General features: G+C 47.3%; 1 protein-coding gene across 1 annotated transcript in view; it reads right to left on the reverse strand.

The window, feature by feature from the left end:
- LOC143962479 (uncharacterized) overlaps positions 1-15017 on the reverse strand; it is a 61386-nt gene that overhangs the window by 3851 nt on the left and 42518 nt on the right. The window contains exons 4-7 of the mRNA XM_077471754.1: positions 14810-14926; positions 11724-11807; positions 11578-11634; positions 9618-9626 (exon numbers count right to left, since the gene is read on the reverse strand). Coding sequence (XP_077327880.1) covers positions 9618-9626; positions 11578-11634; positions 11724-11807; positions 14810-14926 — 267 coding nt within the window. The remainder of the gene's footprint in view (positions 1-9617; positions 9627-11577; positions 11635-11723; positions 11808-14809; positions 14927-15017) is intronic.

Consider the following 15017-nt stretch of genomic DNA (forward strand, 5'->3'; position numbering starts at 1 on the left):
TATCATCATCTTCCGCCCAACCACATGTAAGGGCGGAAATGACGTTTCTAAACTAAAGCGGAAATGACGTCCATTGTCATCGTCTTCCGCCCAACGTCATGTAAGGGCGGAAGAAGACGCTCCAGGACGTCACCGCCCGAGAGTCAAAGACTCTTGGGTAATCCCTTTAAAGAGAGTATTGCACCGAGATCTGAATTTCAACATTCTGGTCTCGCTAATGCATCACTTTTCAATCCCCCAGGATCTTTGGCACCTAGCATCAAGGTTTTTAGGGACGTAGTATTGCGAGACTTAGAGAAAATAGAAGTCAAAAAAGTCCGGATGCAGAGTGATTTACAAAAAGGTTTGGATACCTTATGTAACAATAAATCCCTTGTAATCAGACCAGCAGACAAAAGGGGGGGGGGGGGGGATTGTTGTCTTAGATAGGAGCGACTATTTAAAAGAGCTGCATCGAATTGTCGATGATGGCGAGACCTACACAGTACTAAATAGGGACCCAGTAGTCAAATACAAGAAGGAGTTGACGAGGATAGTTGAGGGTGGTTCCCAAAGAGGAATCCTCACCGATAAAGAAAAACTTCTTTGATACCGGTAGCCCCGCGGACACCAATAATATACTATCTCCCTAAGTTACATAAGAGCGTTACTTGCCCCCCGGGACGTCCAATAGTCAATGAGATAGACTCAGTGACGTCACGGGTGGGCAAGTATATAGACCATTTCCTCCAACCGTTGGTGCGGAAGATTCCATCTTATGTGAAAGACACCAAACAAATCCTTAATATGCTGAGTGGTATTAAAGCGGGAGTCCACCGGGACTCCGCGTTTTTTTTTTTTTTAAAAGCCAGCAGCTACAAATACTGCAGCTGCTGACTTTTAAAATAGTGACACTTACCTGTCCAGCACGCCCGCGATGTCGGCACCCGAAGCAGATCTGTAGCTCGTATCTCGGGTGCTGCCGCCGCCATCTTGGGTATGGGAATCAGGAAATGGAGCCTTTCAGCTTCATTTTCCGGTTCCCTACTGCGCATGCGCGAGCCGCGCTGCACAATAAGGATGGTCCCCGCTGCCTCTGGGATCTGTGTGTTTTCCCAGCAGGCAGCGGGGCACTTGCGGGAAGGGGCGGGCACTTGCGGAAAGGGGCGTAATATACGCCCCTTTCCACAGAGAGCTATCCCGGAAGTGGGTACAGATACCTGTACTGTACAGGTATCTGCACCCCCCTCCCCCCTGAAAGGTGCCAATTGTGGCGCCGGAGGGGGGGAGGGTTCCGATGAGCGGAAGGTCCACTTTAGGGTGGACCTCCGCTTTAAGCCTAAGGATGGTCTGGAGGCTGGAGGCAGTTAGACTCTATTTAGAGCGCAGTTCGGGTTTGGTTCAGATCCAGATAGATTTTATTTTAGAGCTCTTGGAATTTGCCGCAGGGCACAATTATTTCTGGTTCGACAACCAGTTTTTTCGCCAGGACAAAGGGGTGGCCATGGGGGCGAAGTATGCCCCCAGTTTGGCCAACCTATTCATGGCCAAATGGGAGGAGGACGTGGTCGATTCTCCAAGAAGACCTGAAATAGTGCTCTGGGCACGGTACATCGACAACGTCCTCCTCCTATGGGATGGGGAGGAACCGGAGCTCCATGGCTACATGGATATGCTAAATAGTAACAATAGAGGCATTAGATTTAATTATGAAGCCAGTAGGGAGGAGGTTAATTTTTTAGATTTAAACATTAGGGTGAACAATAATACCTTCACCTCCACATTCTTTAAATCAACAGATAGAAACTCATTTATCCCGTTGGGGAGCTGTCATCAAGACTCATGGTTGAGGTCAGTCCCCCTGGGGCAATTTTTGCGCCTGAGGAGGAACTGCACTGAGATCACTACGTTTGATGAACAAGCCATTGTCTTGTCCCAGAGATTCAGAGAAAAGGGATATGAAGCAAATCTGTTGACAGAGGCAGTTACCACTGCACGGAATAAGGATAGATCATGTTTGCTGGCGGAGGGGGGTGGTGACAGGGACAGGAATACGGTGGTCTTGCCTTTTGTCACCACCTTCTCTGTACAGCATCAGAAGGTTAAACAACTGATTCGTAAACATTGGCATTTGTTGACTAATGATCAGATTTCGGGTACCATTCTACCCGAGACCCCTAGAGTCATCTTCAAAGGGGCCTCCACATTGGGGAGTAAGGTTGCCCCCAGTGTACAGAACCCTCCGGAAAGGAGCAGATGCTTCTTTCAAAATTTGAAAGGGTATTATAGATGCAAAAACTGTCGAGTTTGCTCTTTGAATAAAAATAAAAATTCTAAGATTTGTGAGTTTATTTCCACCAGTATCCAAAAAAAATATACAGTTGAACCTTTTGTTACCTGTTCTTTGGAGGCAGTGGTGTATCTCATACAATGCCCTTGTGGACTCCAATACGTGGGGAGGACCAAGAGGGCCTTAAAAGTGAGACTAAACGAACACATCGGTAACATCAAACGCGGCTTCGACAAGCACCCTGTGTCTAGACACTACGATGAGGTACACGATAGGGATCCCTCCAACACCCTATACATAGGGATAGATAAGTATAAACCACATTGGAGAGGCGGGTCATTAGTGAGAGAGATTTCCCGCTTAGAAATGTCGTGGATCTATAGGTTGAAAACTTATGCCCCCTTTGGTATGAATATAGACACGGACGTTAATGCCTTTATAAACAATGCTTAGTCCAGTGGGAGAGTGTGGGTGGCAATTAAAGTCACGAGCTTTGGTGACTTTCCTTCTCCCCTTCTTTTAGAGGGGAGGAGGGGGAAAAGGGAAAAAAACAACTGTAGTCACTCCCTTTATTTGAAATATACAACAATAGTTTGTCTGGATAAACTGATTCGGTCTCGAAGCGTAAAAGATTTCTATAGGAATACACAAGAGTGGGAATCCGAATATGTTTTGTCACTGTAATATGTCATTTCAGTCTGGTCTCATTTTTTCTTTTGTATTATCCATTTTTATTATTATTAATATTTTTATATTTTATTTAGTTTTATTTTTTCATTTTATTGTATCCATGGAGCATCCATAGGGTTAATATAGATTTACTTATTTATTTTAAGAAACTCTTAGGATGGGTTGGATTGTGTTTTTAAATTAGATAAGACATTGTTATCTTGTAATTTATTGTTTATTGATTCGTTGTCAATAACATTGCAAATTTTTTCATGTGCTGGTGGATGGGCTTCTTCCTCCATTGGGGTCACCCAGTGCCTGGCGATACATATTTGGGGATCTAATGTGTCCTAATGTGTCCTCCGCCTCTCATCCCCCCGATTCATTTAAATTGGGATGAATGTACGGTGAGGCTTGGGAGCAATCATATATACGTGGGAGGAGCTATGATATTCAATGCCTGATGCATTGGGAATGAGGCTTGGTTTGTACCGAGCCTTAATTTCCGGTGCGAGCGGAAATGGGGTTTGGTTCTGTTTTTGTCTTGGTCATTGCTTCTCGATTTGTGCCGTCGGTGGGACGGAGTATGTGCGCCTATGCCGAGGTTTGCGCAAATCGAGGGCGAGGCTTGGTCCCCTGTGCACCTTGGGATGGGAAGGTAGCTTATGGTTGAGTCTTTGACTCTCGGGCGGTGACGTCCTGGAGCGTCTTCTTCCAACCCTTACATGACGTTGGGCGGAAGACAATGACAATGGACGTCATTTCTGCTTTAGTTTAGAAACGTAATTTCCGCCCTTACATGTGGTTGGGCGGAAGATGATGATAGCGGACTTCATTTCCGCCTGACAGCTACGGGGATTTGATCTCCCGATTGGACACAATGTATGGGGCGTGACTCAGCCTCTTGAATATGGCGCGGAAAACAATTTTGATTGGCCGCTCGGCGTCAGCTGGATGCGGCCATTGGGTAGTCGCGCCGGACATGTTGGTGTCACTTCCGGTATAGAAGGCCTGGGCTTCCCATGGAGGAGGAGGCTTAGGCCATTGTTTGGCATATAAATATGAGGCAAAATGGCTTGTCACCCGTACCCCAAGACGACGTGATATATCACGAAACACGTAGGGCGGTGTGACACGCTATAGTTTGCCTCTCAATCAACATAAGGATACAACTGTGGATTACTGTGTTCGGCCGACGCATCCCTTTTGTTATGCCTTCTTTCACATCAACGTTGTAAGTGTATTTCTTCCTTTTTTACATTTTTAATAAACGGTATTTCACTATTTGGAGCATTTTTTCGTTTTATGGTCAACCTTTTCTCGACTCATTGGAACACCTTTGAACTGTGACCTGATCCAAGAGTGGTAACAGAGCTGGGGAATAAGACATCTATGTGGTCTGGCTTGACCTTTTAAGGCGTGATCTACCAGGATGTCTGGTAAGGAGCCATCTTATCCCTTTGGTGGTGGTGCACTACAGCATGGTCTATAAGTTGGAGCGACAATCAGAAAGTTGAGGCTATTTGCGACACGTGGTGTTCTTTTCATGGTCTTACCTAAGGACTATAACCACTTAACAACCGCCCATTCCCGATTAACGGCTTCAGGGCGGTTGTTTAACTCTAAGAGGCCGTTAATTAACGGCCTCCCAGAATTCTGCTCTCGCGCGCCCCCTGGGGCGCGCACACGAGAGCATCCGTGACCGCTGGGTCCAGTGGACCCGGCGCATCACGAATCACGGTAAACGGCCGCTCATCGCGGCCGTTTACCACGTGATCGCTCCGTCAAATGACGGAGTGATCACTTGTAAACAAGCCGGCGTCATGTTATGACGCCGGTTCCTCCCTCCCCTCTCTGTACCGATCGGTACAGCAGAGGGGGAAGAGATCGGTGTCAGCAGCGATGTGGGCTGCATCTGCAGTGCCCACATCGCTGCTCACCGAAAATTAACCCCTCAATTCCCTGCAAATACTCTGCATTACTCTGCAATTCCCTGCAAATACTCTGCATTACTCTGCAATTCCCTGCAAATACTCTGCATTACTCTGCAATTCCCTGCAAATACTCTGCATTACTCTGCAATTCCCTGCAAATACTCTGCATTACTCTGCAATTCCCTGCAAATACTCTGCATTACTCTGCAATTCCCTGCAAATAATCTGCAATGCCCTGCAAATACTCTGCAATGCCCTGCAAATACTCTGCATTGCCCTGCAAATACTCTGCATTGCCCTGCAACACTCTGCATTGCCCTGCAACACTCTGCATTGCCCTGCAACACTCCGCAATGCCCTGCAACACTCCGCAATGCCCTGCAACACTCCGCAACGCTCTGCAATACCCTGCAACACTCTGCAACACTCTGCAACACCCGCCAATACCCTGCAACACTCTGCAATGCTCTGCAACCCCCGCAACACTCTGCAATGCTCTGCAACCCCCGCCGATACCCTGCAACACTCTGCAATGCTCTGCAACACCCGCCAATACCCTGCAACACTCTGCAATGCTCTGCAACACCCGCCAATACCCTGCAATGCTCTGCAACGCAGTACTCTGCAACACCATGCTCTGAGATACCCAGCCATAGTCGGTGATACCCTGCAATACCCAGCCATAGACATCTCCCGCCGCCCTCCGCCCTCCGGTGCTTCTACCGAATCGCTAATACGATCAAAGCCAGAATCTTTTTTTTTTTTCAGGCTTCCCAGCTTAGAGGTGAGATGTGGGTCTTATTGACCCCACATCTCACTGTAAAGAGGACCTGTCATGCCATATTCCTATTACAAGGGATGTTTACATTCCTTGTAATAGGAATAAAAGTGATCAAAAAAATTATTTTTGGGGAAAAAAATGTCAAACTAAAATAAATAAAGTAAAATGAACAATAAAAAAAAATGTTTTTTTAAAAGCGCCCCTGTCCCCATGTGCTCGCATGCAGAAGCGAACGCATGCGTAAGTCCCGCCCACATATGAAAACGGTGTTCAAACCACACATGTGAGGTATCGCTGCGAACGTTAGAGCGAGAGAAATAATTCTAGCCCTAGACCTCCTCTGTAACTCAAAACATATAACCAGTAAAAAAAATGTAAATCGTCGCCTATGGGGATTTTTAAGTAGCGACGTTTGCCGCCATTCCACGAGCGTGTGCAATTTTGAAGAGTGACATATTAGGTATCTATTTACTCAGCGTAACTTCATCTTTCACATTATGCAAAAATTGGGTTAACTTTACTGTGTTTTTTTTTTTTTAAGCACAAAACAGTTTTTTTTCCAAAAAAAAGCATTCGAAAAATTACTGCGCAAATACCGTGCGAGATAAAAAGTTGCAAAGACCACCATTGTATTCTCCAGGGTGTTTGCTAAAAAAACATATATAATGTTTTGGAGTTCTATGTAATTTTCTAGCAAATAAATGATGATTTTTACATGTAGGAGAGAAATGTCAGAATTGTCCTGGGTGCTCCAGAACACCTGATGGCGCTCCATGCATGTTGGGCCTCTGTATGTGGCCACGTTGTATAAAAGTCTCACACATGTGGTATCACCATACTCGGGAGTAATAGCAGAATGTGTTTTGGGGTGTAATTTGTGGTATGCATATGCTGTATGTGAGAAATAACCTGATAATATGACAATTTTGTGAAAAAAAAAAAAAAAGTAAAAAGAATCTTGATTTTGCAAAGAATTGTGGGAAAAAATGACAACTTCAAAAAACTCATCATGCCTCTTACTAAATACCTTGGAATGTCTTCTTTCCAAAAAGGGGTCATTTGGGGGGTATTTGTACTTTTCTGGCATGTTGGGGTCTCAAGAATTGAAATAGGCCGTCAGTACTTCAGGTGTGATCAATTTTCAGATATTGGCACCATAGCTTGTGGACTCTATAACTTTCACAAAGACCAAATAATATCCACCAATTTGTACTTATTTTTACCAAAGATATGTAGTAGTATAAATTTTGCCCAAAATTTATGAAGAAAAAATTACTAATCTGCTAAATTTTCTAACAGAAACAAAGAAAAATTCGTTTTTTTACAGAATTTTCGGTATTTTTTCTTTTATAGCACAAAAAATAAAAAACCCAGCGGTGATTAAATACCACCAAAAGAAAGCTCTATTTGTGTGAAAAAAAGGACAAAAATTTCATATAGGTCCAGTGTTGCATGACTGAGTAATTGTCATTCAAAATGCGAGAGTACCGAAAGCTGAAAATTGGTCTGGTTATTAAGGGTGTTTAAGTGCCCAGTGGTCAAGTGGTTAATTAAGGACTGTTCTTTCAGTTGATTAATTTTGCATATTATATTTTGTAGTTCACTATAGAGTGGCACTTATAATTTAGGTCGTCTGTTTGCACACATAATTTTTGGCATTGTTGCTTTTGTATGTAAATGAATGTTCTGCACATGTAATACATTTTTTTTGATGCTCATTAAGTTCACATTTTATACACAGTGGCTCTTTAATCACATAAATTGTCCCTGCATCAAGGGACACTGCACTTGTTTATTAGTGTTTTTCTTGAAATTTTAGTCTCTCGGTTGGAGGGACAAAATACCCTATATTAACCTTTAGGGATTGCGTGGTTCTCTTTGTTTTCTTCCCAGTACACAGCCACCTCTGTACTCCCCCAGTACACAGCCACCTCTGTACCCCCCAGTACACAGCTACCACTGTACCCCCGCAGTACACAGCGACCACTGTATCCCCCCAGTACACAGCCACCACTGTACCCCCGCAGTACACAGCCACCACTGTATCCCCCCAGTACACAGCCACCACTGTACCCCCCCCCCAGTACACAGCCACCTCTGTACCCCCCAGTACACAGCCACCTCTGTACCCTCCAGTACACAGCCACCTCTGTACCCTCCAGTACACAGCCACCTCTGTACCCTCCATTACACAGCCACCTCTGTACCCCCCCAGTACACAGCAACCTCTGTACCCCCCCAGTACACAGCCACCTCTGTACCCTCCATTACACAGCCACCTCTGTACCCCCCCCCCAGTACACAGCAACCTCTGTACCCCCCCAGTACACAGCCACCTCTGTACCCCCCAGTACACAGCCACCTCTGTAACCCCAGTACACAACCACCTCTGTAACCCCAGTACACAACCACCTCTGTAACCCCAGTACACAACCACTACGGTACCCCCCCAGTACACAGCCACCACTGTACCCCCCAGTACACATCCACCACTGTACCCCCCCCCCCCAAGTACACAGCCACCACTGTAACCCCCCCAGTACACAGCTACCTCTGTACCCCTCTGTCCACAATCACCTCTGTCCCCCCCAGTACACAGCCACCTCTGTACCCCCCAGTACACAGCCACCTCTGTACGCCCCCCTGTCCACAGCCACCTCTGAACCCCCCTGTCCACAGCCACTTCTGTACCCCCTACTACACAATCACCTCTGTCCCCCCCTCAGTCCACAGCCACCTCTATACCCCCCAGTCCACAGTCACCACTGTACCCCCCAGTACACAGCCACCTCTGTACCCCCCAGTACACAGCCACCTCTGTACCCCCAGTACACAGCCACCTCTATACCCCCAGTACACAGCCACCACTGTACGCCCCCTGTCCACAGCCACTTCTGTACCCCCTAGTACACAACTACCTCTGCCCCCCCCTCAGTCCACAGCCACCTCTGCACCCCCCCATTTCACAGCCACCTCTGTACCCCCCAATCCACAGCCAACACTGTACTCCCCCTTGTCCACAGCCACCTCTATACTCCCCAGTCCACAGCCAACACTGTACTTCCCCCTGTCCACATCCACCTCTCTATCCCCCTCAACTTCCTTTATTATTAGCAGGTGAATGCGGCCCACCGTGCATTCACATACATTGAATCCTGCCCTTATGTGGAAAAAAGGTTGCTGACCCCTGACCTACAGATCAAAGGGATGAACTTCCATCTGCAGATGAAGTCAGTTTAAAGCAACCTGTCAAGTAAAAAAAAAAAAACATTTTTTTTTTTTTTTTTTTTTTTTTTTTACTGTTCCTCTGTTTAACCCTTTATCAACCCTTAATTTACTCTAATCAGGACTAATTAACTCCTTATTCTCCTTTTTTTTCATTTCATTATCATTTTCCTGCTGATTTTTGTTGCTCACTATAATAGTAATTCAAACTTTTGTTTTATTTTGTTTTTGTATGCTTTGTTCATTCATATTTTTACACCTTTAACATATATGTACACATTTCAAAAAAAAAATAAATAAAAAATAAACAATTTCAAAAAATAAATGTTTTTCATTTGTAAATAACTTCTTTGTACAATTGCTGACAGCTGAAGTGGAAATAAATCACTTGTGGGTAGGTATCGGTAATTGGTACCAGAGTACTTAAAAAAAGAAAAAAAAGAAAAAAAAGAAAAAAAATATCGGTACTCGTACGCGCTGTAAAAAAAATGCTATTGGTGCATCCCTACTTCCTAACATTGCCTCAATAAGCTCACACTTTAGCAGACCATGCCCATTGTTGGGTAAGGTTCCTTCATTTCTATAGGACAGACAGTCGGGTTAATAGTGCTGTAATGGGGAGGGTTGAGGATTCGTCATATTGGCCACCTTACTACCCACCCCCCTCCCCCCCAATCCAAAAATTACCTTGTCATCTGATAATACCCCATTCACGGATGTCCCGTCTCTTCCCTCTTACCTTTGGAATCTGCAGAGGGAGGAAAACCACATCACCTAAATCATTATTGAGCTTATGAACTGGGTACACATGCATTTTACCCCAAAGTACAACTCTAGCCATAAAAATTAGCACGATAACAATGAATAGTCCAATAAAAGACAAAATAAGGCCAACGTTTGCTGAGATATTCATATTCAACCCAAGCAATTCTCCTGCAGTACTTGTTATCTACCACTAGATGTCCTCATCCATTATGAACACACTTCCTCTGAGCTCCGGACATCTTATGCCGCGTACACACGACCGGACTTTTTATTTTCGACAGGAACGGTCCGACGGAACGAATCCGTCGGACAGTTCGATCGTGTGTGGGGCTCCAACGGACCTTTGCTGTCCAAAAATCTGACGGACTTTACAAATAGAGCATGTTTCAAAATTTTTGGGCTCCGCCGGACTCAGTTCCTGACGAAAAATCCATTCGTCTGTATGCTGGTCCGATGGACAAAAAACGACGCTAGGGCAGCTATTGGCTACTGGCTATGAACTTCCTTATTCTAGTCCGGTCGTACGTCATCACGTTCGAATCCGTCGGACTTTGGTGTGATTGCGTGTGGCCAAGTCTGTTCATTCGGAAAAAGTCAGTCGGAACTCCGCCCAAAGTCCGTTGGGAAGACCGGTCGGGCTATGAACTTCCTTATTCTAGTCCGGTCCTACGTCATCACGTTTGAATGCGTCAGACTTTGGTGTGATTGTGTGTGGCCAAGTCCGTTCATTCGGAAAAAGTCAGTCAGAACTCCGCCCAAAGTCCGTTGGGAAGACCGGTCGGGCTATGAACTTCCTTATTCTAGTCCGGTCGTACGTCATCACGTTCGAATCCGTCGGACTTTGGTGTGATTGTGTGTGGCCAAGTCCGTTCATTCGGAAAAAGTCCGTCGGAACTCCACCGAAAGTCCGTCGGGAAGAACGGTCGGGCTATGAACTTCCTTATTCTAGTCCAGTCCTATGTCATCACGTTCAAATCCATCGGACTTTGGTGTGATTGCGTGTGGCCAAGTCCGTTCATTCAGAAAAAGTCAGTCGGAACTCCGCCGAAAGGCCATTGGGAAGACCGGTCGGGCTATGAACTTCCTTATTCTAGTCCAGTCCTATGCCATCACGTTGGAATCCGTTGGACTTTGGTGTGATTGTGTGTGGCCAAGTCCGTTCATTTGGAAAAAGTCAGTCGGAACTTCGCCGAAAGTCCGTTGGGAAGACCGGTCGGGCTATGAACTTCCTTATTCTAGTCCGGTCCTACGTCATCACGTTCAAATCCATCGGACTTTGGTGTGATTGCGTGTGGCCAAGTCCGTTCATTCAGAAAAAGTCAGTCGGAACTCCGCCGAAAGTCCGTCGGGAAGACCGGTCGGGCTATGAACTTCCTTATTCTAGTCCGGTCGTACGTCATCACGTTCTAATCCATCGGATTTTGGTGTGATTGCGTGTGGCCAAGTCCGTTCATTCAGAAAAAGTCAGTCGGAACTCCGACGAAAGTCCGTTGGGAAGACCGGTCGGGCTATGAACTTCCTTATTCTAGTCCGGTCGTACGTCATCACGTTCGAATGCGTCGAACTTTGGTGTGATTGCGTGTGGCCAAGTCCATTCATTCGGAAAAAGTCCATCGGAACTCTGCCGAAAGTCCGTCGGGAAGACCGCTCGAGCTATGAACTTCCTTATTCTAGTCCGGTCCTACGTCATCGCGTTCGAATGCGTCAGACTTTGGTGTGATTGTGTGTGGCCAAGTCTGTTCATTCTGAAAAAGTCAGTCGGAACTCCGCCGAAAGTCCGTTGGGAAGACCGGTCAGGTGTGCGCGGCACTAGGACCAACCCTCCAAGGCTGCGACTGGACAGTGAATGAAGAAGCAGCATGGTGATGAGCTCATCTCTTTGTCATTCTGTCTTCGGAAATTACCCCTCCCCTACAGCCCAACCCTCATCTCACCTTTAAGGTCCCCCATGGAGGTTTCAATGGCAGTCAGTTTCTCCAACGTCCTGTAATCTGAGTAGGAGGAAGAACATTCAGAAGCTGAGCATGCGGGACTCCGGTCATCCAACTTCACCCCCACTCCCACCAGAGGTCCCTCTTACCATCCTGGGACAAGCGTTCCACCCTGGAGTCCATCCCCAAACTCAGGTTACTGAGTCTCCCCTCGATGTTCTGCTCTGTCTGACCTGCAGGAGACAAAAAGCAAAAATTGAGAGGCTCCTCCTCACCTCAGCTTCCTAAGATATCAGCTAAAGCTGGCCACGCACAGCCCAACCCAACTGTACAATCGGCCTTTGTATCTACCAATAACGATGTACTATGTAGGGACCTCATAGTTGGGCTGCTTTCATATTTTTTGGCTTCACTAGAGTGTGCTGACTCGTAATTGATTGTTTTTGTCTGATCCGGGTTTCCTAAGCCGGGTGTTTGATTCCTCCCACCTGTCTTTAGAAGAAGCTTCCAGAATATAGGGCAGGGAGATGCAGATGACCAGTATGAATATTTATCACCCCCCCCCCCCCCGCCAATCTAGAAGGGTGGTTGTGAAGATGTTCAATGTTTGAGGAGCTCTGGATGGGGCCTTTCCATCTTCAGGGAATTTTCCAGTCTTCTAGGTTGGGAGTTTTTTTTTCGGAGACGGGAGATCACAGTCTGGGTCTCACCAGAAGCTCGGCTGAGGCAAAACATGACTTGGTAGTTGGTGGAGAAACCCTTGTTGGCAAACACAGAGGTCAGACGTTTCTGGTGGTTGGTCTCTAGGTTTGCAGACATCTCAGGAGGGATTTAGGTCCGCTCTTCTTTACGGATCTTCTCTAAAACCTTAAGGTTTCTTGGCTGAGGCTTGGTAACTTGAAAATTCAGCTCTAAATTTTCTATAGGATTATGGTCTGGAGACTGGCTAGGCCACTCCAGGACCTTAATGTGCTTCTTCTTGAGCCACTCCTTTGTTGCCTTGGTGGTATGTTTTGGGTCACTGCCATGCTGAAAGACCCATCCATGACCCATCTTCAGTGTTCTGTCTCTCCCATCCTCTGAAACTCCCTACCCCAATCTGCCTGGAGTCTCTCCCATCCTCTTGAACTCACTGCTCCAATCTGTCCAGAGCATCTCCCATACTTTGAGACTCCTTACCCCAATCCAGAGCCTCTTGCATCCTCTCGAACCCCCTACTCCAATCTGTCCAGAGCCTCTCCCATCCTCTGAGACTCCCTACCCCAACCTGTCAATAGTCTTTCACATCCTCAGGGACTCCCTACTGCAATTTGCTCAGAGCATCTCCCATCCTCTGTAACTCCCTTCCCCAATCTGTTTAGTGTCTCTCCCATCCTCTGGGACTCCCTACCCCAATATTTCCAGAGCCCCTTCCATCCTGTGGCACCCCCTACCCCAATCTGTGCAGAGCCTCTTTCTTCCTGTTGCACTCCCTACCGCAATCTGTCCGGAGCCTCTCCCATCCTCTGCAACTCCCTACCCCAATCTGTTCAGAGCCTCTCCCATCCTCTGGGACTCCCAACCCAAATCTATTCAGAGCACCTCCCATCCTCTGAGACTCCATTTCCAGAGCCCTTTCCATCCTGTTGCACTCCCTACCCCAATCTGTCCGGAGCCTCTCCCATCCTCTGCAACTCCCTACCTCAATCTGTTCAGAGCCTCTCCCATCCTCTGGGACTCCCAACCCAAATCTATTCAGAGCACCTCCCATCCTCTGAGACTTCCTGTCCCAATCTGTCCAGAGCATTGCCGATCCTATGGAATTTCCTACCACAATCTGTTCAGAGCCTCTCCCACCCTATGTGACTCTCTACCCTAATCTGTCCGGAGCCTCTCCCATCATCTGCAGCTCTCTACCCCAATCTGTCCGGAATCTCTCCCATCCTCTAGAGCTCTCTACCACAATCTGTCCGGAATCTCTCCCATCCTCTGGAGCTCTCTACCCCAACCTGTCCGGAGCCTCTCCCATTCATTGGAGCTCTCTGCCCCAATCTGTCTGGAATCTCTCCCACCCTCTAGGGCTTTCTACCCCAACCTGTCCAGAGTCTCTCCCATCCTCTGTAACTTCCTTCCCCAACCTGTCCGGAATCTCTCCCATCCTCTGGAGCTCTCTACTCCAACCTGTCCGGAGCCTCTCCCATTCATTGGAGCTCTCTGCCCCAATCTGTCTGGAATCTCTCCCACCCTCTGGGGCTTTCTACCCCAACCTGTCCGGAGCCTCTCCCATTCATTGGAGCTCTCTGCCCCAACCTGTCTGGAATCTCTCCCACCCTCTGGGGTTTTCTACCCCAATCTGTCCAGAGTCTCTCCCATCCTCTGTATCTCCCTTCCCCAACCTGTCCGGAGCCTCTCCCATCCTCTGGAGCTCTCTACCCAAACCTGTCCAGAGTCTCTCCCATCTTCTGTAACTCCCTTCCCAAACCTGTCCGGAATCTCTCCCATCCTCTAGAGCTCTCTACCCCAATCTGTTCGGAATATCTCCCATCCTCTGGGGCTTTCTACCCCAACCTGTCCAGAGTCTCTCCCATCCTCTGTAACTCCCTTCCCCAACCTGTCCAAAGCCTCTTCCATCCTCTGGAGCTCTCTACCCCAACCTGTCCAGAGTCTCTCCCATCCTCTGTGACTTCCTTCCCCAACCTGTCCGGAATCTCTCCCATCCTCTGGAGCTCTCTACTCCAACCTGTCCGGAGCCTCTCCCATTCATTGGAGCTCTCTGCCCCAATCTGTCTGGAATCTCTCCCACCCTCTGGGGCTTTCTACCCCAACCTGTCTGGAATCTTCCCACCCTCTGGGGTTTTCTACCCCAATCTGTCCGGAGCCTCTCCCATCCTCTGGAGCTCTCTACCCCAATCTGTCCGGAATCTCTCCCATCCTCTGGGGCTTTCTACCCCAACCTGTCCAGAGTCTCTCCCATCCTCTGTAACTCCCTTCCCCAACCTGTCCGGAGCCTCTCCCGTCCTCTGGGACTCCCTACCCCAATCTGTCTTGCTATTTCCTACTCCCTGAAAGCCATTTCTTCAAAGAAGCCTATCCTACCTCCACCTAACAACTGAACTTTTCCTCCTAATCCTCTTGTACTGAATTGTATTTGACCTGTATTGTCCCCCTTTACAAAGTGAACTGTTGACTCTGTATAAATCCTGAATAATAATAATAATACAATGAGTGTGTGTGGATGCAATGAAGGTGAACACACCTGTGACGGTGACAATGAGGATGACGATGACGAGGAAGAGGAGTGTGATGCAGAGAGCCCACAGGGAGCAGATGAGGGAGGAGGAGGGCCGGGAGATCCATCTGTCCCCGAATGTTACTGATAATAACAGAAGAGAAAGAGACAATTATAATGAAGATTCTCCACAATTCCTGTTTACTACAAATAACTCTTCATACCGCCGAGAAAA

Source organism: Lithobates pipiens, unplaced genomic scaffold, assembly GCF_037356315.1.
Source record: "Lithobates pipiens isolate NorthernLeopardFrog02 unplaced genomic scaffold, aLitPip1_a1.2 Scaffold_8, whole genome shotgun sequence".
NCBI classification, from domain to species: domain Eukaryota; kingdom Metazoa; phylum Chordata; class Amphibia; order Anura; family Ranidae; genus Lithobates; species Lithobates pipiens.